Here is a 21,321-nt window from a genome sequence, read left to right on the forward strand (position 1 = left end):
AAGTCGATGGCGTCGAGGTCTCTGCCGTCCAGGACTCTGGAGTTCAGGGTGTAGACTCAAACATTGTGGTCGCGGCGAACCGCTCTCCAGACAATCGACGACGGTGAAGCGGCCAGCGACAGCGGCGAGCAACGCGGGACGCGAAACGCGGCGCAGAACAGCCAAAAAAAGCCCCGCCTCGAGTGAGAAGAAGCGGTGCGCGCGGCGCTAGCGGCGTCTTTTGCGTCGATGAAGCGACATGAAGTCAGCAGCGGGCGACCGAGTCGAATGCGCGTTTCAGGCAGCAGAGACTTGGACCCTTCCGTCCGCTGACCGAGCTGGAAAGATCCGAAATCGAGAATACTTCGAGGCCGGGCGCGAGCTACCCGTGGGCTGCATTATTAGGTCGACGCAGATCGAATCGAACTTGTTCGCCGTCAACCCCACCGCGACAGGCGTGCAGATGTTTCCGGCGCGCAGCGGCAGGACTCGAAGCGTGGCGGAAACGAAGAGAGAGACAGGTTCTTTACATACGATGGAGAGACAAGGCATCGTTGAACAACGACACGAAAAATCGCGCAAAGAGAAGGGGAAGAACGACCAGCCCTCTGTCGCGCGGGAAGAGCGGCAGTTGTGCAGTGCGCAACGGCCGTAGCAGCAGGCGTTAAGCAAGCGTTGTTGAATTCCTGCGGGCAGCGAGCGCGCGGAATCATCTGCGACGGGAACGCACAAAAACTTCGTGACCAATGCGCCAAGTCAGCTGCAGGCGAGAGTCTTCCCCCCGGCCGCGAAACGCGCGGAACAAAATTCACCCGCGCAGACCACACACGAAGAAAAACGCGACAGGCAGCTTTTCACGGGGAGATGATAGCTCTCCGCGGGGCTGGCTTCCAGCCACATCGTGACTGCGCATGGAAGCGCGAAGCGAGGGCGAACCCAGCGACACACGACGTCTGCGGCGCGGCGCCTCGACAGGCAGAGAGGCGCCCGCGCCGCGCTCAGCGAGAAGGCAATAGAGAGAGCGCAGCGTGCAGAGCGTGCAGGGCGGAGGCGAAAAGCAAAAAGTGTGCAAAAGCCAGACAAAGTTGACGGGCAGACGGGCAGGGGATCTGCGTGGCGAGGAATGCGTCCGAACAAGGCCACTGCATTCGTGAGCAGCAACTGCCAAAGGCCGCCGACGTGTCCACAGGTGGACGGTCTTTCGAAACGAGGGCCTCGACCAACAACAGTGTGCTTGGCAGCTGCGGTTCAGGCCGCCCGCAGAGTCGGGAGACGCAGGGAAATGCCACTTTCCCCTGAGCATTTCCTTTCTGTGGCGGGGAGGAAGACAAGTCCCCATATCCTATGTGGAGAACCTGTTTTCACTGCATTTCGAACCCTATCCTTTCCTGGCCGCAGCTTTCCAGAGACAGTGGGACATTGAAGGGTTTCGCGAAGATACCGCTCGTAGAGTGTGTGGCAGCAGTGCCCGTGAACACGCTTCAAACAGTGCGCAGGACGATCTATGCGGACTTTCAGTCGTTCGTAGGCGTCCTGCTCGCCGTGACATAGCAAAGCCGTCATTTTTTGTAGAACTCGAGCGCGTAATCAGCAAACGGCAGCAAATAGATACCACGCCTGTGTTCCACAGGGTGACACCGCTGGTTTTAGAGCAGAACGCCCTCGACTCAACGGACAGCCTAAGTGTAGTATGGATCAGACGGCAGAGTCGCCCGGCAAGACTGGGGCGTCATCTTGCTAACTTGGGCAGTGTCCTGAAGACCCCCCAGAGACAACTCTCGACTGCGACAAATCTCTGAGGAGCCTTGCGTCGATGGCGAGCGGAGGGGCAGGCGGGAACTCTCCGTTTCGAGAGAAGAGCCAAAACAGAACGGAAGGGTTGTGGCGCGGCACTCAAACATGCCCGCACACAGCTGGAAACATCTGATTCGTGAGATCTCTCCAAAGTTGGGTTGACAGTCACTCTGCACTCATTCTTCGCACTGCATCGCTCCCATTGAAACGTCACAGTCAGCGCCATAGTGTCTGGTATGCCTAACTCGTGTACGACGAAGGTATCCGTTGCTGATGGAGGAGGCTTCTTGGTGCGGCGACGCTCGAAGAACACACCTTCCTCGTCCTGCATCAGCCGTTCTGAAGCGGCAACTCCGGCGCGCTAGAAATGACGTGACACTGCCAGAGCTGCATTCCGCTTGAGCGCTCCAGCTCCCGCGATGGGGTGCTCGGGCTTTGGGACGACGAATCTAATACAATTTCGGTTCCCTGGAGAACCCAACGTTACCAGCGCAGTCCGTGTTCGTACTGAAAAGGGGAGTACACACTACGACTAATGGTTAGATCTCCGTTTACCGGATCCAAGTTGCCCCGTGCTCTTCATGACCATCATGGTAAGTGCAGACTCGCATGGAACTTGAACGATCCACGGCATCTCGTGTTTCGCCAACAGTAGCTGCATCTCACGGAGGGTATTCTGCGAACAGGGGCACGGCCAGAATAACTGTCGGTGTGCAGCGGTGCCCTCCGACTTTCATGTTCGCCACCTGCAGCGTGCGACTCTAGAGAACTTGACTACCGCATTGCTACGACCAGGCCGCTCGATGCACGCGCGACCTGTCCAAGGCATTCCGAATCATGAAAGATCTCGCAGCGATGTCACTCGCAAAGTGACTTCCCAATGAATGCCCTAACGTAGTCTCGCAGCCATGTCACTCGCGAAGTGACTTCCCAGTGAATGACCTACCGTAAAGGACAGCTTGTGGATCGTGGCGGGAGTCTGCTGAAACGCAAACGCCTCTTCTTTCATTGTGACTGCGGAGCTGCGCGCGCAAGGCTGACCGCCCTGTCGTCACCGAGACGCTCCCCTCTACCGCAGATGCTAGAGTCATCATTCGAGCAGATGCCGACTTCAACATTTATGAGCGGTCCGCCTTGCTCTCAAACGAGTGCGCGGGCGCCGCGCGAATGGCGAAGACGCGCTGCCGAGCGCAGCCTCTCAGCCCCGAAGCCGGGAGTTGGAATTATTTCATTACGCACGTATACTCGTACAGCATAGGAAAAGCTAAGTTGTCTTCTCTCCCATATGAAGGGGAGGACTCCATTATCAAACAGTCGGGTAGTCGACACGAAGACGAGTGCGAGACAGCGCAGACAGTGCTTCACATCTCAGTATGCACGTGCTGTGGGTGCTGCGTATTCAGCGAGTCTTTGACGCCGCACTCGTGTCTGGGCACTGGAAGGAGCTCAGCCTCGTCTTTTTCTCCCGAGTTTCATGAGTCGCAGCTCTGTGAGACAACACGAGCGCGACGCTCGCCCTCTCTTCGCTGCTTCCTAGAATGCGCGATGCGCCCCCCAGGCTTGCGCACCGGCTCCACCCCTCGAACCGGAACCACTCGTGCAGCCGTTCGCTTTCTCTCCATTTCGACGTCCCTTTTGCCAACACCACTCCACAAACCGACACGCTCCCTCGCTCTGTGCTTCTCGACGCGCACAGCTCGATTCCGTCGAGGCCCCACAAGCAGCTCTCGACTCCAGAACACAAATGGATGCAGCAATCCAGCAAAAGTCTAACTGGGAGGATCCCCTCCACCCTCGAGTCCGCAAGTGTCCACGGCAGCCAAAACGGAATTCTCACGTGCGCAACTCAGGCACAAGCACAACGGCCGCGTGCGCGCCCGCAGTCGGGGGCCGGGGGGGGGGGGGGGGGGGGGAGGGGGGGCATGTTTTCGGTGCGCGCCCTACATGCATGCGTAGAAACGTATGCGCGTAAAGAGAGAGAGGCGGGGGTCGCCGGCTTTTCAGAGCGATACCTTCAGCGTGAGTATGGACAGCAAGCTACTTTGAATCGAATATCTGGAGAGCGGAAACCCCCGCGATCCAAATACCCCAGCAAAACACTTCCTAGCGGTATCTTCCTCTCTGAGACAAGCCCGACGCCTCCAACTCAAAATACATCCCAGGCGCCTCGCGTGGAGGGCGCTCACTACCCGCCCAGCCGAGCGAACCCGCTCCAAGCGGCGCGACTCCGACAAATACGCTGGTAGACGTAAGCAAGCGACTAGAACAAAATAGCTCGGAACGGATCGTATAAAACAATACAAACATCACGTCGGCAGCGACAGACTCGCTCGTCTACGTAGATGCTGTGCGACAGGAGGCAGACACGCTGCGATCTTTTTTTCTTTTTTTTCGCCTCAGCGCCTACACTTCGTGCGGCGCCTTGCCACCCGAAAATATGATTCGAAGTCGGATCCAGCGCGCAGCCTCCACCCGGGCGAGTGCTCATGAGACGCCCAGAGTGAACGTTTGCACTCGTACAGCATACACGCGTGCCCAGATCTAATTCCAAGCAACTGCATGCGGGGGGAATACACTTGTGGGAAAAGCGGAAGAGGAGAACGGCCGCAAGGACTGTCAAAAATCATGAAGGAAAAACCTCGTTAAAGTCACATCACACCCGCGCCCGGGCCTCCTCCCTTGTCTCTACGTCTCCACGCTCTCCTCTCTCAAAGGGGCTCTCGAGAGACAAAGAAAACACGTCCCGCGCGACAGAAGGCGAGCCTACTCCAGGGGAGAAGATGCGGCGTTGTCGAGAGGAAGCGCCATGGTTGAGGGGCCGCAGACTGGAGACGGCGACGTCAACGAAAACGACGACGACACGCCGAGCTGCGGAGACGTCGGGTCGGTGTAGACCAGCATGCCGCGCTCGTGGTGAAGGTCTGCCGCAGGGGAAGAAAGCAGCATCTTGGCTTGTTTCAAAACCTGAAAAGAACACAAATCGAGACACTCTCGAGCTTCACACGGATCGACCCAAAACGACGTAGGGGAGCCCAAGAAATCCACGGGATGTGTTGGAGTGCACGTCTATAACGTGGCGTCAGGCAAGCAGCTACAGCCGCACCCGCACAGCGCCTGTGGCTGAGCCTGCTTGCAAAAGCGACGGCGAAACAGAGAGGCGAGTAAAAACGCATGCCCTCGACATCATTCGCGCTCAACAACATTCAATCCGAGACTCCTCTGCGCAGCACCGCACGCCCACGTGTTGACGCGGAGTGAGTCCACGCGGCGCCTCTCTGTGCGGCGAAACTCAGGGCTCACCGCATAAGCTGAAGGGCGGTGCTGAGGCTCCGGCTGCGCCATCTCCTTCATTAGCAAATACCACGGATGCAAATGCAAGCGAATGTGCTCGGGAACCTGCAGAAAGACGCATCCAGTGAAACCGACAGATGCAACTTAGGCAGAGGCCGCCATACGAAGCAAGCGCCACTCACCACCAGTTGTCGCCCATACAAACTTACATATAAATATAAGTTTTTTGGCAGCCTTCGCGCGTGCTCCACACGCATTTCGCTTCCCTTTGAGGCCGAAGTCCCCATACGCGAATCGCTCGGATCACCCCCCGCAGTAGTGCACAGACTCAAAGATGCACGAACCTATGGGCATGCATCGTGATCACGGGGGTCGCCTGCAATTTTTTATCTATTCCCCCGACACACCCACACTCCGGAACCAGCGATGCACTCGCGACAGACACAGGAGTAAAGGCGTAGAGTCTTTCAGCACTCGAGACTTACCGCGTAGTTTGTTTTGAAGTCCTCGAGCGTCTTCACTCTCTCCATGACCGTTGTGAAGCGCGGGCAGAGGAGCTCCAAGAGAATCAGCGCGCTGGAATAAATGTCAGCTTTCTCGTCGCACAGGCCGCCGCCTTCAGGCGCTGCGTACGCCGGCGTTCCAATGACTTCGCCTTTGTATGACTGCAGAAGAGACACCACGCGCGCAGACATACTCGACTAAAGAGAGGGCCTCGCTGCTTCTGTCTCCTCGCTCCAGAAAACGCCGACGCAAGAAACGTACAATCGACACAGAGCGGTGCGCATCCCGGAGTCGTCTCGCGGGGCTTGAGTGTTCCGGTGAGCGCTGCCCGCAAGCCTCCGCTCCAGTTGAGCACACACACCTGCACTGTAAGTGCTGCTGGCCTCGTGTCGACTTCATGGTCATGTCTACGCACATGTGGATCTATCTATCTAAACAAATATATATGCATATATAGGTAGATAGATAGATGTATCCATGTTTCCGGATGTGTCTGCTTGGCGCATGTGGACCTCTTCAGCGGTTGGTGTGCGTCTTTCTTCGGTTCGCGTTTCATGTGGGTGAGCGAGGTCTTTGCGCGCCTGAACCCCGCGAAGCGGCAAAACATCTGAAACTTTTCGCGCTCACCATTTCCATGTTTTTTCCCATTCGCCTCGCTTTCGCGAGCAGGCCCTTGATTTTCTGCTTCTGCTTCTCGCGGTTTCGCTCGCCGTCTGCGCCATCGCCCCCCCCGCCCTCTGCGTTTCCGGAGGCGCCTGCCTGTCCCGCCGCCGCTCCGCTCGTGTTGCTGTTTTCTCTCTGAATGAACTTCGCGAGGCCGAAGTCGACAATTTTCAGCACGAGCGTGTTGGGGTCGACGAAAATGTTTTCTGGCTTCAGATCTCGATGCACAATGCCCCTGAAAGGACACGACGCGCAGACATGAAGCATGCAATTTGAAAACAAGGCCCCGCCGCCAGTGCAGTCCAACCTCTCTACAGCTGCGCACTCCGCACTCCATCCCCCCCGAGAGCGTGTCTCCCCTCTCCGGAAGCGAGGATCGGTCTCGAGTTGCTCCCCCCTGACGCCCCCCCTTTTGAGCTCCTCTGGGCTGCTCAGTTGCCGCGTCGTACCTCTCGTGGATGTCTCGAATGCCTTTCATGAGCTGCTTGAACAACTCCAACTCGAGCGAGTTCCAGCGATTCTTGCTGCTCGGTACAAAGCCCATTGCGACGGTGCCTCGGTCGGTCCTGAAAAGAAAACACACGAACAGCAAGGCGCTGATTAGGGTTTAAAGTTTACGACTCAGCAGGTCGACAGGGGCGCGCGTCTAGGCAAACGCAGAGAAAAAGCGATCACGTCGCACGCAGAAAAGCCGCCGTGGACAGCCCAACTACGAGAAGACGGGAGGGCACATAAACGAGTCCACAGAGGCTTCCAGAGACGATGCTCAATCGACACGCGCTACAGCCGCGGGGCGACGAGGTAATCCGGGTCACGACAGACAGTCGCAAGCACAACACACAGCGGAAGCGGGGAAAGAAAAACAGGGCCTGGGGTGGATTCCTGCTTACCGGTCGAGCCACTCGCGAAGAGTGACGCCGTTGCACATTTCCATCTGGATGAGAAGAACGACAGGATACAGCGTCTCCTTAGCAGGAGGCTCTCTGGCGTTCCGCTTGTCCGCCACTCGCTCCGCGCGCGCAGTCGCCACCAGATCTCGGCCTGTTCTCTGCACAGCCAGGGCGTGGGCTCGCCCCGCGCACTGCATGGCTGCCGCCAGCGACTTTGCGTCTCCGCAAGAGGCCTCGCCCCTCTCGCGGCCGCTGGGCGACAGCCGCGCGAGCCGCGCGGCAGTCGCGCCCCTAGTCTCGCCGCCCTTCGGCCCCGGTCGGGCTTCGCCGGCGCTGCGCGGCGACGCAGAGACGACGGCGTCGGCAGCATTGTTGACGCTGGTTTCCTCAAAGACAATCATGTCTCGTTCCTGCGTGTTAAGGTAGCAGTTCAGGTCGAAGCTGACGTCCGAGACGCTCCAGTTTGCAGGACTGCCAAGCACGTGCTCCTTGGCCTTGCCCGTCTTCGCAGCACCCCTCTCGCCCTCCTTGTTGCCCGCGTCGCCTCCCCAGGCCGCCGCTCTGTCTTTCTCCGCATTTGCGCTCTGCGCGCCTGCGGTCGCCTGTCTGGTCTTGTCTCTACTTTCTGCGTCTCCGCGTGCGCTTCTACCGCACATGCACGCGGCGCGAGACGCCCGACAGCCGTCTGCGCCGCACCGCGTGTGGGAGACGCCGTTGGTGTAGAGGCACTCGGCGTCGGAGACCGCGTCGCAAGCCGCCCCATGCGGTCTGCGGGCCTTCGCGCGTTTTCCGCCTCCCACTGCATCCTGGCGGCGCGCCGCGTCGCCGCCCTCAGAGACTGCGCGCAGCTTCGTACTCAAGAGCCCCCGCCTTTGATAGACTTCACAGAGCGGGAGCGCTTCGCTGTCTACACTGGACGCGAGGGCTGCGCCGCGGCGTCCACGAGCCGCTCCATCTCCTGCGCTGGCGCCCGTCGCGGGCCTCCCGGGCTGGTGGCAGGACGGCGACTGCGACGGGGAGCAGGCGCGCCGGCGCAGCCCCGCCTCGCGAACCAGCCGCCGCCCCTCTGGACAGCCGGCGCGCCCCCGCTGAGAGACAGACGAAGCGCCAGGCAGTGAAGACTGGCGACTGCGTCCTCCGCGGTGCTCCTCCTCTCGCCGCGACAGAAACGCGTCCGCGGAAGTGCTGCGCGCGAGACGTGAACAGTCGAGGGAGTTTGCGCCCTCCTCTGTGGAGCCCCGGAGATCCTCGGGGCCCAGGCCTGAAGAGAGCGACGCGCGGCTGCGCCAAGAGAAAATGACGCCTGGAAAGGAGCCGCGGCGGCGCCCATCCCGCAGCGCGCCGGTGTCCAACCCCTCTTCACTGTCCTGCTGCTCGAGAGCCTGAAAAAAAGGCAACACGGCGAAACCGGAGGAGACGTCAACGAACGGCTGCGAGGCTTCCCCCAGTCTACACCTTCTGGTCACAACACGGGAGACGCTGTGAACAAAAAGACGCATCCAGAAAACTAGTCTGCGACTGCGTGGCCCCCGAGAAACACACGGCGACAGAGCAAGAGCGGCGCGCGAGCTGAGCTGCCGGGGTTGCGAGATCCGTGTGAGGTCTCCAGAAAACTTCTCCCGCGGACTTCCCACCCGACTTACCCGTTGCTTGGCTATGGATTCATCGCCCTCAGCCGTTCCGCGCCGCGACCTGCGCCAGGGTCTGCGCCCCGAGACCCCTTCTTGGCTCTCCCAGCTGCTGAGACTCGAGTCTTCCGCCCACTGCGACGGAGACGGCAGACAGAGGGCCCGGGCGCCCCCTCCGCCTCCTCGCGTCCTCCCCCTTTTTGTATGCTTGTGCGCCGCGGACGACCGCGCGCGCCGACGCCGCGCACCGTCTCCCCCGTCGCCCTCTGCGTCTTGGCTAGCGTCGCTGTCTCCGAGGAAGGTTTCATCGAGGAAAGCGGGGCGCTCAGCCCCGCCCTCGCGGGCCTTCGCCCCCCTGCGCTCCACCGCCGCGCCGGCGCGGGGCTTGAGGGGCCTTGGGCTCGGAGAGAGGCAGTGCGAGCTCTCCAGCGGCGCCGGAGACGAACTGGAGACCGTCGGGCCCCGAGAGGGCAAGATCGCGCTGCATTCGCCGACTGCGGAGGAGCTGATCTCCTCGGCGCATTTGCGGTCGGTTAAGACGCCGCGGGCGCTGCCGAGCGAGTCCACAGGCAAGAAACGCGGCTCCTCGCACCACCACGTGTAGTACCTGAGAGGGGGGCAACCGGCAGCGACACACGATTCACCGCATTGCGTGCGCTGCCCCTCAAGTTTGGGTTTAGGGTTTAGAAGCGTCTTTGGCGGACACGACTGGCACAGGCGGACCCCGGAAAAACGGCGAGAGAGTGAGAGAAGAGACGCGAGGAGAAAACAGAGGCCGAGCGAGGAAGGCACGGGACACGCACGTCGCTCTGCCGCCGGATTACAGCACGCCCCAAACACAGCAGACAGAGATTATCAGAGCGAGACGAGCGGCGGTAAGCGCGCAGAAACGCGAGTCGAGAGAGGCCGCTACATAGACACTCGAGCGACGAAGTCTCACACCAGTTCGTCCGCGAGACAGACGCGCTGGCGTGGAATCGCAGGCGGAATCGCCCCAGCAACACACGCACCGAAAGGCTGAGCGGAGGATGCAGACTTACCGGACGACGTGCTTGGAGTAGAGATCGCGGTTGGCGGCGACTTCTCGAAAATCCCTGCGGAGAGAGATATCCTCGCTCAGGGAGAGACGCAAGAGAATGAGCTTCACGGCGTAGATGGGATGACCTGGCTCCAACAGATGGCGCACCTACAAAGAACAGCAGAGCGACAGCAGGGCAAGAGCTGGAAGGCGAGCGTTTCCCCCTGCAGTCATTCTCATGGCACTGCTGCCCTTCTCCGCCCCCAGACAGCGGGCGGAAGTCTCCATCGCCGCACCAGAGATTCGCCTCCAGCTGCACGCGCATTTCACGCCCTCCTCGCTCGACGCCGCACGTCTCTGATGTGCGCCCAAACTCAATGTGACTTTTCGCTGACCCTCGCCGCAGATGCAACAGGTATCGAAACCAGAATCATGAAAGCTACGCGGATGCCCTGGCGGTCTGGGTGCCGCCTTGCGTGGTTTCCTCTTCTCCGTACCTGGTACACAACGCCGAATCCGCCCTGTCCCACGAGCTTTTGTATGCCGAACGTGCGTTCGAAGCGGCCGTTCTCAAGGAGCTTCGCGAGACTCGAGTCCGGAGGGATGCCGCGGTCGACCTTCGCCGGCATCGCGGCAGGCGGCGCCGCGACAATTGCCACTTCCGACACGTCGAGTCCCCCCGGGACGACCGCCGCGCCGCCGAGCTTCCCATCGGCGAGTCCGACTGGAGGCGACGCCGGCGGTGGCAGCGCCGCGGGCGTGCTGCCGGGCGTCCCGCCCTCGCCTTCCCCTTCGTCTTGCATGCCGTGGACTCTCTCTTGTCTGTCGCTCTTCGCTCCTGCGCCTCCGCCTGCGGCGGCCTGCGCGCCGGCCTCTCCGCGACCCTCTCCCTCCCCCCACGCCGCGGCGAGCCCGCCGTCCGTGGGCGCCCCATCGGCGCCCTCCTGTCTCCGCTCGCCGCCGACCTCCGCGAGAAGTCGCGCGGCCGGCGACAATGCTTGCGTGGCTGCGAGGCCCTGCAGCGCAGCGGTGCCGGCGCTGCTGCTGGTCGCGGAGAGCACGGAGCCCCCTGCGGCGGTCGGCGAAACCGACGAGGCCGCGCCCGCAGCACTTCCCAGGTAGGTAGTTGTGACCCCCGACAGCGTCCCGCGCGCGTCGATCTTGGCGTGCTTCAGCACGTCCACCTCCCCATCGGGCGCCGAGACCCCTCCAGCGGGAGGTGGCTGCAGAGCACCTGCTGCGCTGTCCGCCGGGGCGCGGCCGTTCTCGCTCGCGCCAGGAGCAGGAGGCCCGCCGTCCCCCTGTGCACGGTCGCCAGCAGGGAGCGGCGAGGGCAGCGGCAGCGGCTCGCACGACGGAGAGGAGGCGTCGCCGAGCATCGGGGTCGTTACCTCCGCTGGAGCCGCAGTTTCTTGAAGCGAGCTGCCGCGGCGCGCGTCCGCCACCTCGGGAACCCCCGCCGCACTCGGCCCACTGTCTTTGCGGTCGTCGACGTCCGCGCCCACTGCGGACTGGGCGACGGCCGAGGAAACGGGCGCGTCGCTCTGCGGCGTCGCCACATCCTCCGCAGGCGACGACAGGGCTGGAGGGGGAAGCGCGGGCGCTGCGAACGGGTTCGGCAGGCCCGGTCGACTGCCGGCGCCGCTGGCGCCGAGGCTCGTGTCGGAGCCGCCCCCGTAGAGGGTCAACTGACCCACAGAGTTGCAGCGCCGCCCCGCGCGCCGGAACATCAGGCGCTGCCACTCCTCGGTGCTGAAACTCTCCCCAGCGGGACCGCCTCCCATGCGACCGCCAGGGAGGTAGACGGGGGGGCACTGGCGATTGTCGCGGTCTGCTTGCTCGCCTTCTTCGCCGGCAGATCTCTCGCGGCCGAGCGCCTCGTCGCCAAACCGCGCGCGAGGTCCTCCGACCCCCTGCACCCCCCCTCTGTCTCCTGGGCGGCGTCCGGCGCGGTCGGTCTCGCACGCAGCCTCCAGCAGTCCCGCCGCCCGCTGCCAGCCGGCTTCCGCGGCCGCGCCCGACAGCCCCGGCTTTCGCGCCACCGAAGCGGGCTCCGGGGGCGGAGCCGCAGACGGCGGCAGCAGCGCCGCCGCGTCGGCGAGGTCGCCGGAGTCCCCGCTACCCCACGAGGGCGCGCCCCTGCGCTCCGGGCGCACCCATGGGGAGGACGGAGCCCGAAGAAGGTCGGCGGCATCATGCGCCGGGAACGCGGAAGGCAGCAGGGGAACGGAGAGCGGAACGCATCGCCGCTCGCCGAGGCGCGGGCTCGCAGACGGCGACCGCCCGCGCGGGCGCAGAGCCGCCTCCGCGGGGGAGAGGAGGGGCGAGCGAGGCGGAGAAAGCGAGAGAGACTGGGAGGCGAGGCAGTGCGACGATTCCTCCGACGCTGTTGGGCGCTGGCGCGCCCCTGCAGACGAATGGCGAGCGGACGCTGCTCCGTCCACAGAGCTCCCCCCGCCCGTCACATCCGCAAGGGAGTGACCTCGGCGATACACCCAGAGGGCGTCTCGCTTCGGCAACGTGTACAGAGAGGAAGTCGAATACACAGAGGAACTGTCTGAGTTCCGCCGGCCCCGGCGCTCCCCCCCCTGCGCCCAAAGCAACCGCGGGGCCGCGGCAGCGGCGGTCGCGTCGCCGCGGTCGGAGCTCGGCGAGGGGAGCACGGGGACCGCCGCACTCGGGGTCAAGAAGCCGCCTGGAGGCCCCCGTGGCAACAGCCGCTCGGGCTCGCCCCGCCTGTTTCCAGGCCGCCTCTCCTTGCCGAGCCCGAAGGCGCGCGCCGTCTCCAGCGTTGCAAGCGCCGCGTCCTCCTCAGTCGACGCTCCCGGCTTCTCGAGTTCTGTCTCCGAAGGTAGCGAATCTGAGGATGTCGTGCGGCAGCTAAACATCGGTGTGAGGTCTCCCACGCTTTCACGACTCTCCGTGTCTTCCGCGTTGAGGCTCTCTCGCCAACTCCAGGGCATCCTCGATGAATCAGACAGCGGGGGGCGGCTGGGGCTGACCGCGAAAGTTCCCTTCTCCTGTCGCTTCGCGCGCTCTTCCAGCACGATGCCAAAGATCTTCCTCAGGTCCGCGCCGCTCAAGTTCTTGTCTGCCGTCGTCGCCACGCTTCTGCTGCCCGTCTCCTGCTCCCCCTCGGGGGCTGCCTCAGGCGCCCAACCCGTGCTGCGGTTGCGGGTCGCGCGGGCACGGAGCGCCAGCGCTGTCGGCGAGAGAAGGAGACTCTGCGCGCCCCCCGCGGGCGGGTGGACTTCTGTTTGCGCTGAAAACGACCCCGGCAGCGCGAGCTGCCCAAAAGCCTTCGCATCCGGAGTCGTCGGGGAGCTCTTTGGCGTCCTCCAGCCTGGTGACAACCACAGACACGACGGCGACGAGGCTCGGTCGGGCGACAGCGACATCGCCGACTTGCGTCTGTGATGGAGACTGTCACTCTGCAGCCTGCGTGTCTCTTCATCGCTCTCCCCCAACCCCCCTCCACCGCCTCCGCGCCGCGGCGCCCAGAGAGCGCGCGCCCGTTTTCTGCGCGGTGTACAGATGAAATTGGAAGTGTCAGCGTGGGGCGCCCGGAGCGCGAGCCGCCGCGTCCCGTCTGCGGCCGAAGGCGCCCCGCCTCGTCGTCTTCAGGCTCCTCGGACTCGAGGAGCGACCTCTCTCCACGGCCGTCTGGTCCCTGCGCAGAGAGGTACCGAAGCACCGGCAACAGAAGCGGCAGCGAGCGCCACGACCGCCACCAGGGTCGGTCGCCGCCTGCCGAAGGCGCCGCGGCGAATGCGCTGGCGAGGGCGCCAAAAACGAAGCCTCGAAAGCGAAGGAAAACCATGACAGACGACGCCGCAGCAAAGACAAGCAAGAGCCGCGCCAGCCAGCCGGTCGCGAGCGACCCTTCTACATCCCACGGGAGAAGGCCGGCAGAGTCCGCCGCGTGGGCAGGGGCCTCCGACGTGGAGGCGGCGCCCGCGCCCCTCCCACGATCCACCCGGCAGCTGCGCCTGTCGCCTCTCCCGCCTGTGAACTGGCGCAGAGACACCGCGTAGTTGGGCGCCGCCGCAGGGGGCTCGTGAGGCCTGAACCAGCTGTGCGAAGACGCGGAGAACGGCAGAGAGGAGGAAGACGGGAAGAACAACGCCGAGCTTCGCGGAGCCTCAGACTCGAGGCCCTCCGCCTCGCACCCCACCGCCTGGCGTCTCTCGGCATCGAGCTCCAGATGCCGCCGCCCGACAGCGGGGGGGGGCGTAGCGTCGGCGCCAGAAGTGTCCAGGTCGCTCCCCAGCGGAGGGGGAGAAAAGAAGCGAGAAGACGACGAGCGCGTCAGTCGCCCAATCCAGCGCCGCAGAACCGAAAGCACAGGTGAGAGGACAGGATTAAAAGACAACGGGGCCTGCTGGGGAGCCCCATACAACTCAGACCAGTCGCTTGGAAGGATGCCGTAGGGCGGAGACTCAGGAGACGCGTAGCCCTGAGAGGCTGCGGCTCCTGCGCCGCCCCCTCCTGCGTGAGGCAGGGTCTCGTTGTGAGAAGAAGCGACCGCCCGCCGCCGCTCCCTCGTCCCGTCGTCTCCGCCCCCGCTGCGGTCTCGTCCCTCTTCTGCTGCCCCCCTCGTGGTAAGACGCCCCTTGTGCCAGTTTTCCTCGCGCTTCGGTTCCTCCTCCGCAGAGTCCCCGTCACGCACAGCCGAATACGGGACGTGCGTCCCTCTGTCGTTCTCCAGGCCGTCACTGTCTCTCGCGTGTCTGGGGCCGGAGTCGTCGCCGCCTTCCTCCTCTTCCTCTTCTTCCTCCTCCTTTCTCGCGCCGTAGTCCCTTCCATCCGCCTCGACCTGCCCCGGCCGTGTCCTCTGCGGGCGCCTGTCGCCGGCTGCTTCGCCGGTCGCTTCGTCTGTCCGCGTTCTGTCCCCCTGACTCCGCTGCGCGGGCGTGCTCTGCAGAAGCAGGTCACGGTGCGGGAAGTCCCCGAAGAAGCCCGCGTCGCTCTGGCGCGCCATGTGCGACGACAGCGCAGAGGGGTGGGGGAAGCGAATCGGCTTCACCGGCGCAGGCGCGCGGAAGTTGTGAAGAGAGAACGGCGGCGGCACAGCGCTCTGCCCCCCCCCTCCTGGCGCATGCAGCGAGGCAGCCCCCGCGGCAGAAGATAAAGGAAAAAACGGAGATGCACCCGGCTCGCCTGCAGGCAACAGGTACGCCGGCGGCGCGAGCGGCAGAACCGCGTGAGCGGCCGGGAGCAGGTCGTAGGTCGCGGCCTCGCCGCCCCGTTGCCGCGGGGGCGCCGCGCTCCCTCGGGTGGCTTCGTCGTCGCCGCCGTCCTGCTTCTGGCGCGCGTCTCTCCCGAGCTCGGCGTCCTCAGCTCTTGCGTCACCAGCCTTCGCGTCTTCCAGACAGTTCGCGAGCGGCGGCGCGCCGGCGAAGGCGGAAGAATGCAGCGCGATCTGGTCTTCGCGTCGCCGCAGGACTAGCGAGTCGGAGGGCGCCTGAGAAGAGAAAGAAGAAGAAGCGAGGGGGAGGAGCGCGCCGACCGCTCCGGGAGGGCTCGCCGCAGGCGACGCAGGCGAGACGGAGCCCGGAGGCGCTGCGCCGAGTCCGCGCATCGCAGGCAGGAGCAGGGTCGCGTAGGAGTGGTGTGCCGCAGGCGGCGGCGGATACGGCAGAGAGAACGAGGAGGAAAACGGAGAGGAAAAGACATCTGTCCCGCGCCCGCGAACGGGGTGATGCTGCGCGGAGGGCACATACGCAAAAGGCAGCGCCGCGGTGCTGCCGCCCCACTGGCGCACGATGCACTCGAGCGTGACGGGCGCGACGACTTCGGTACGCTGCGCCTTGCCAGCGAACTTCTTGCCGCGGCCTGTCGCGTGTGATTTCTTGGCGCCCGAGGCCCGCGCAAGAGCCTCGTCGCCCAGACCCCGCGACCGCCGGCCGTTGGGCTCCTCCTCGCCCTCTGACAACACGAAGAGGCGCTCGTCGTCGTCTTCGTCGCCGTCTGCGGCTCGGCGCCGTCCGCGCCCACCCGCCGCCTTCGCGAGACTCGTCTCTTCGCCGCCGGACGGCCCCACGACGTAGACTGCCGCGATCGGCGCGGGGAACTTGAGGAAGAGCGGCGCGGCTGCTGCCGCCTGCCCCGGGGCTCCAGGCGAGAAGGAGGGCGACGAAAAGGAGGAAGCGAACGAAGAAGGCGGCGAGGACGACGCAGGCAGCGACGACAGCGACTGGCGCGCGGCGAGGGACTCCTCCTCCGCGCGCGGGGTTGCCGCGCCGCCAGCCGACGGCGTGGGCGCCTCCGACGCCGAGACTGGAGACCCCGGCTCTGTCGCAGAGGCCTCGGGCACGCGCGAGAAGCCCGCGGCAGGCGAGAAGGACGGCGAGGGCAGCAGGTAGAGCTTGTCATCGTCCACGCGAATAAGGTTCCGCAGATAAGCCGCTCGCGAGCTCGAGGCTGGCCCCGCGGCTGGCGCCGACAGCGACCCCAGGGCGTCCACCTCGACCCACTTGAGACCCCATCTGCGACACAAACGAGACGCAGCAGACCTTCGAGGAGCGTCACACACCTGCCCTCACTTGGACACACATGATCTGCTGAAAAACATCTTGCACGGGGAGGGGGGAGGGGGGTGAACCCGAGCGGCTGAGCTCGGGCACGCTCCCGCGTCACGAACAGGGAGTCGAAGGGCTGCTTTTCTTTGAAAAGATGCAGAAAGGTGGTGCGCTGCGGACCTCCTAGCCGCAGGAGTCCCGTCCACGAAAACGTTCGAACTACGCGACTTTGAAAGAACTTACTGTGTGGTGTGCGTCCTGTTGTCTACAGCCCACAGCTTCCAGACTGTGACGCCGAACTGGAGCTGACGGGGTTCCTCTTCGTCTTCTTCTTCTTCCTCTTCAGTCTCGCTGCTTTCCGCGGCTTCTTCCTCCCGCGAGGAGGACGAGAGCGTCGCCTCGCGGTCTGCCCTGTCGCCCGCAGCGGTGAGCGACAGACTCTCGACGACGAATTCTTTCGCGCGGCCTTTGTCCTTCCTGATCTTCCACGAGCCGGCGCCGAAGGTCTCCGCCTCGGCTTGGTCCCCGCCCTCGCCGTAGCTTCGCCCCCGCCCAGTCGCGATCCAGTTTCGGCCTTTTTCGCGGCGGCGCGGCGCCTTGTCTCCTCCTCAGCTGACCCCGGGCGCTTGTTCGCGATCCACGCGCGCCGCTTCTCGCGCTCGCGGCGCCGGCGCCCCCTGTCTCTTCGCTTTCGGCTCAGGCCCTGCCCCGTGGCGATCGGGTGCCCAGTCTCTAAGGCGAGCGCGGTGACGCGCACTTCGCGTTCGCCCGCAAAATACACGTGCGGGAAGAGCGGCGCCTGGAATGGGAGGTGGTTCACCACCTCGGGAATGCTCACGTGGAGCGCCGTCAGCGAGCCGTCGTCGTCGAGGAAGAAGAGACTTCCGTCGTGCGCAGGGAGCAGCCTTCGCCCCAGGCCTGTCTGCGCGAGCTCGTTGCGCCTCCGTCTCTCCTCAACTTGCTCCTCACTCTCGCGACCTCCCCCGCGCCCTTCCTCCTCGCTCTCGGCATCCCCTCCTACGCGGCCGCCGCCACGTCTCGGCGCCCGCGCTTCCTCGCTGCGGCCTCCTCCCTTGCTGCTTCGCTCCGCCGCGACCTGGCGCCCAAGACTCGCCTCCTCGTCCTCTGAAGAAGACGGCTCCAGGTCGAAGGCGGTCGCCAGCGAAGAGCCCAGGCTGCGCTGCCACACAAACGAGCCGTTTGTCGTCACGTGGTATAGGTCGCCCGTGACTGACAGCACGATGAGACTCTGCATGTCTGTGCGCTTCTCTTCTTCCCTCCTCCGCCCCTCTCGTTCGCCCTCGCTCAGGAGAGAAGACGGCGCGCGAGAGGACGACAACTGGTCGCCGCGCTCATCGCCGCGCCCTCTCCCCCCCCCTTCAACACCTCCGCGGACGCCCGCCGGCGACGGCGAGCCCGCTGGCGGGGTATGGTGCGGCACGATGGAAGAAGAAGAAGCGGAGACCGACGCCATGGGCACGGAGACAGAATCCGAGGCGGAAGATCGCCCCGCAGAAGAAAACGCCTCCTCGAGGCCCCTCTTCGCCCTCGGACTCGTGTGCGGCTCTCGCGCGGCCCAAAAGAGAGAGTCGTCGGACCCGGGGAGCTCGGAGAGAGACTCCCGCAAATTGCCGTTCTTTTTCCCGTCCTGCGACTGAGAAGAAGCTTCGCGACGAAGAAAGTCTGATTCCTGCGTCTCACTCTCTCCTTCCTCCTCGCTGCTTGCGGATGGCTCCACAGAGGGGCGGGGAGTCTCCACGGGCGCTTCGGCGCCAGGAGACTCGGGGCGCGCGCGGCCGTCCGCTGCGTCCTCGGATGCGTCCGAGGCGTGAGCAGCTGAGGCGTTCAAGAAGCTCGGCAGCGACTCACGCGCAGCGAAGGCAGCTGCAGCAGCGGCCGCCGCTGCGAGGCGCGGAGACCGAGCCAAGGCAGAAGACGCCGGAGACGATGAGGAGGGCGACGCAGAGGTTAACGAAGAAGGCCCCGGAGACGGCGAAGGCGCCGCACCGGGGCCCGCAGGCGCAGACGACAGAGGAGAACTGAGAGTGGACTGCGCACTCACTCCCGACGAAATCAAAGAAGAAGGGCGCGAGAGAGGAGACGAGAGGGAGGGCGAAGATGCCGTCGCGAGGGGCTCGCCATCCTGACCTCCGGTAGTAGATCGTTTGGTGAAACTGGAGCCGAGCTGGCTCGGGCGTGAGCTGCCTTTCAGCGCCTCGTCGCCGCCACGCTTGCCCAGCGAAAGGTCTCTTTGGGCTCCTTCGCTGTCGGTTTCTCGCTGCGTGGGTCGCGAGCGGCCTGAAGCCGCTCTGGAGGGCGAGGGCATCCTCCCTGGCGAATTTTCACGTGTTCGCGCAGGCCCCGACCTGCGCGGGCCTCTCCTGTCCCTACCGTCTCCTCCGAGGCCCGCACACTCGCCGTCGGTCGAAGCGCGGCACCTGCCGCGACTCCCTGCCCTCTGCCAGCGCGCGCGCGGAGGGTTTGGTGAACAAGATATCACAAATTCTCCACATTCCTCCGCGCAGAGGACGCGCGTTCTCTGCGTTTCGCCGTCGGTCTCCAGAGCGAAAGGCCCGCGTGCCTCAGGCCGTGACGCCCGTGACGAAAGGCGCCGCGGCGGCACGAGACGCGCACTGCTATCCGGCGGCTCAGTGGAGCGACGCCGCGCAGGGGGCTGCAGAGGCCCGATGTGCAAGGCCCCCTCGAGGGCCGGGTCGCGCGACCCGTCTTCTTCGCTGTCTTCTTCTCGCGGGCGCCTGCGCGGTCGCTCGGGCGGTCTGCGTTTCCGCTCGAGAGAGAACGACGCGGGGCGCCGGCTGGCGCGACAATAAGCCTTCCCGCCTGTCGCTCCTCCCTCGTCTCGCTCGCTCTCACTCGAGTCAGGAGACGCACATGCGAGCGACAGCGAGGAAAGGTGAAACTGAGGAGCTTCGGACACTTGCGGGCACTCCTCGCGGTGACAGAGAGCCGTGGACGTCGCGGCCGCGGCGCCAGCGCCTATGGGGGCCGCCTGAGGAAGCGAAGCGTCGTCCCCTAGGCTTCCGCGGCGACTCCGCGGCTGCGAGGCAAACGAGCTGGTGTTGGACGAAGAGAAAGACAGCACTGACCGCTCGTCGTCTTCCCTGTCGCCTTCCTCCGCAGACCGCCACGACTCATGCAGGGAGGCTTGAGAGAGAGACTCGCACCTGGTCGGTGCGGGCGACGCGGTGACCCAAGACAGAGAGCGCGCCAGCCCGCCAGGGCCTCTCTGCTGGCTCTCCGCCTCCCGCGCGGGCGCAGAGGCGTCTGAAGAAACCCCACTACTCGAGGCAGACGTGCGCCCTGCGTGTCGCGGGCCTTTGGCTTCTTGGCCGCGCTGGCGCCTGCTGTCCAGGGCGAGTGGGAACGAGCGCGAGGGCCGCGCGAACGCGAGGGCCTTCGCGGACGTCGGATCTGGCTGATCCTCCGTAGGCCGCAGCCGCGGCTTTCCGGTGGAGAAAGACGGGCAGGAGGGCGACGGCGTGAGGAGAAAGGGCGACTGAGGCGGCGACGCCGTGAGCGACGTCCGCCAGGAAGCGGAAGAAGAGAGGAAGGGAGGAAGCGGTCGCTCGCCTTGGGAGAGAGCAAAAGAGAGCAACGCGTCTCGTGACACGCCTCGGTCTCCTGCCGCGGTGCGTCGAGGCCGGGCGAGCGGCCGAACGGTCTCGCTGCAGGCCATGCTCCTTCTCAGGTCTGCAAAAGTCCTTCGCTCGCGATCTGCGACGGAAATCCGCGAAGCAGCACCCAGCGGCGCGTGGCGCTCGAACAAAGCACAGGAAGAAGTCGCTGCGGTCTCCAGCGGCCTTCTCTGAAAAGATGCAGTCACTGCGTGACGAGACAGCAGCTCATCTTCCTCCTGGAGGCCAGCTCCCAGAACGTGAGCGAACGCCTCCTCCACGGCAGCCACACACCCCGGCGGGGCAGCCGCGACCTCGTTCACACGCGGCGACGCAGATAGGCTCCTCTGCGCCCACCGGTCGCGTGGCTCTGCGCCGAGAGGGCAGCGCACGCGTCTCTCACGGCCTCCGCGTCCCTGCGGACCCCCGCCAGTCGCGGAGGAGACAGTCGCCGGCGCGTCTGCCGCCCAACCCCCCGCGCGGGTCTCCGGGCCTTTCGCGAAGCCTGTCGCGCCCAGCCAGAGAAAGAAGAAGACGCAAACCGTGGAAAGGAAAAGGAAAAACGCCTTGCCTGACGCGAGCAAGGCTGTTGGCTGGCCGCCTGGCTCCGTCGAGGAAGAAGGGGGACTCGCGCGAGTCTGCGACCGCCCCTCGCATGCACCAGCTCGAGCCGAACGAGGCGATGAGGACGACGAAGGCCCGCAGGCCAGCGGAGCGGAAGGAGGTGGCGAAGCGACTGCGCCAGTATCCGCGTCCAGCTGGCGCTTCGTCGTGGAGGACTGGAGACGGACTTCGAGAAGTGGAGTTTGAGCAGGAGACACCCAAGCGAGACGTGGATCACCGCCGTCAACCGGACGAAGGGCCGACGCCGGGAGACAGAGAGGCGGCGCGAGGCCAGAGCGCGGCGGCGGCGTTCGCCTGGACTGTTCCTTAGCCGACCAAGCGTCCTTCATTCGCCTCTCTCGTTCGCAGGCGGAGACATCTCCCGCAGAAGACAGCGAGCATCGGCCTCCGCACCCGCCTGCGCCAATCGCCGCGAGCCGCGACGTCAAACGAGAAACGCTGGGCACAATCCGCACGGCGGGGTGTGAAGCGAACGCAGCGGAGGCGGCAGAGAGCTGAGGAAAGCAGGCAGCGGCCGACGGCGAAGCACAGCGCAAGGTGTGACTTGCTGCCGAGAGGGAGACTACTTGCAAGGTTGTCGCGCGGCCTCTACAAGACCTGATCCCAGAGACCGACAGAAGGCGCGCCACGGAGGGCGGATGCGCATGGAGAGAAGAAGGCGCGCGGCGGGATGGTAAACGTTCCTCCACTCTACGAAAAGACTGTAGACAAACAGAGCGACCACCAGCACCGAGTGCCTGTACAGCCACCAAAATCAGTGCCCATACAGCCACG

The 21,321-nt window shown here is 64.7% G+C and overlaps 1 protein-coding gene across 1 annotated transcript; it reads right to left on the reverse strand.

Moving 5' to 3' along the window:
• Positions 1 to 4,536: 4,536 nt before the first annotated feature.
• BESB_083130 (eIF2 kinase IF2K-A (incomplete catalytic triad)) lies at positions 4,537 to 20,876 on the reverse strand (the record flags this gene model as incomplete). Its single annotated transcript, XM_029366663.1, has 12 exons — positions 4,537 to 4,737; positions 5,074 to 5,169; positions 5,550 to 5,729; positions 6,196 to 6,466; positions 6,681 to 6,797; positions 7,122 to 8,503; positions 8,765 to 9,356; positions 9,790 to 9,935; positions 10,265 to 13,110; positions 13,173 to 16,255; positions 16,532 to 16,699; positions 16,906 to 20,876. The coding sequence occupies 12 exons, from the start codon at positions 20,874 to 20,876 to the stop codon at positions 4,537 to 4,539; spliced, it is 13,053 nt and encodes a 4,350-aa protein (XP_029217123.1).
• Between the last annotated feature and the right edge of the window lie 445 nt (positions 20,877 to 21,321).

The sequence above is a fragment of the Besnoitia besnoiti genome, chromosome VIII (genome assembly GCF_002563875.1).
Source record: "Besnoitia besnoiti strain Bb-Ger1 chromosome VIII, whole genome shotgun sequence".
In the NCBI taxonomy this organism is placed as follows: domain Eukaryota; phylum Apicomplexa; class Conoidasida; order Eucoccidiorida; family Sarcocystidae; genus Besnoitia; species Besnoitia besnoiti.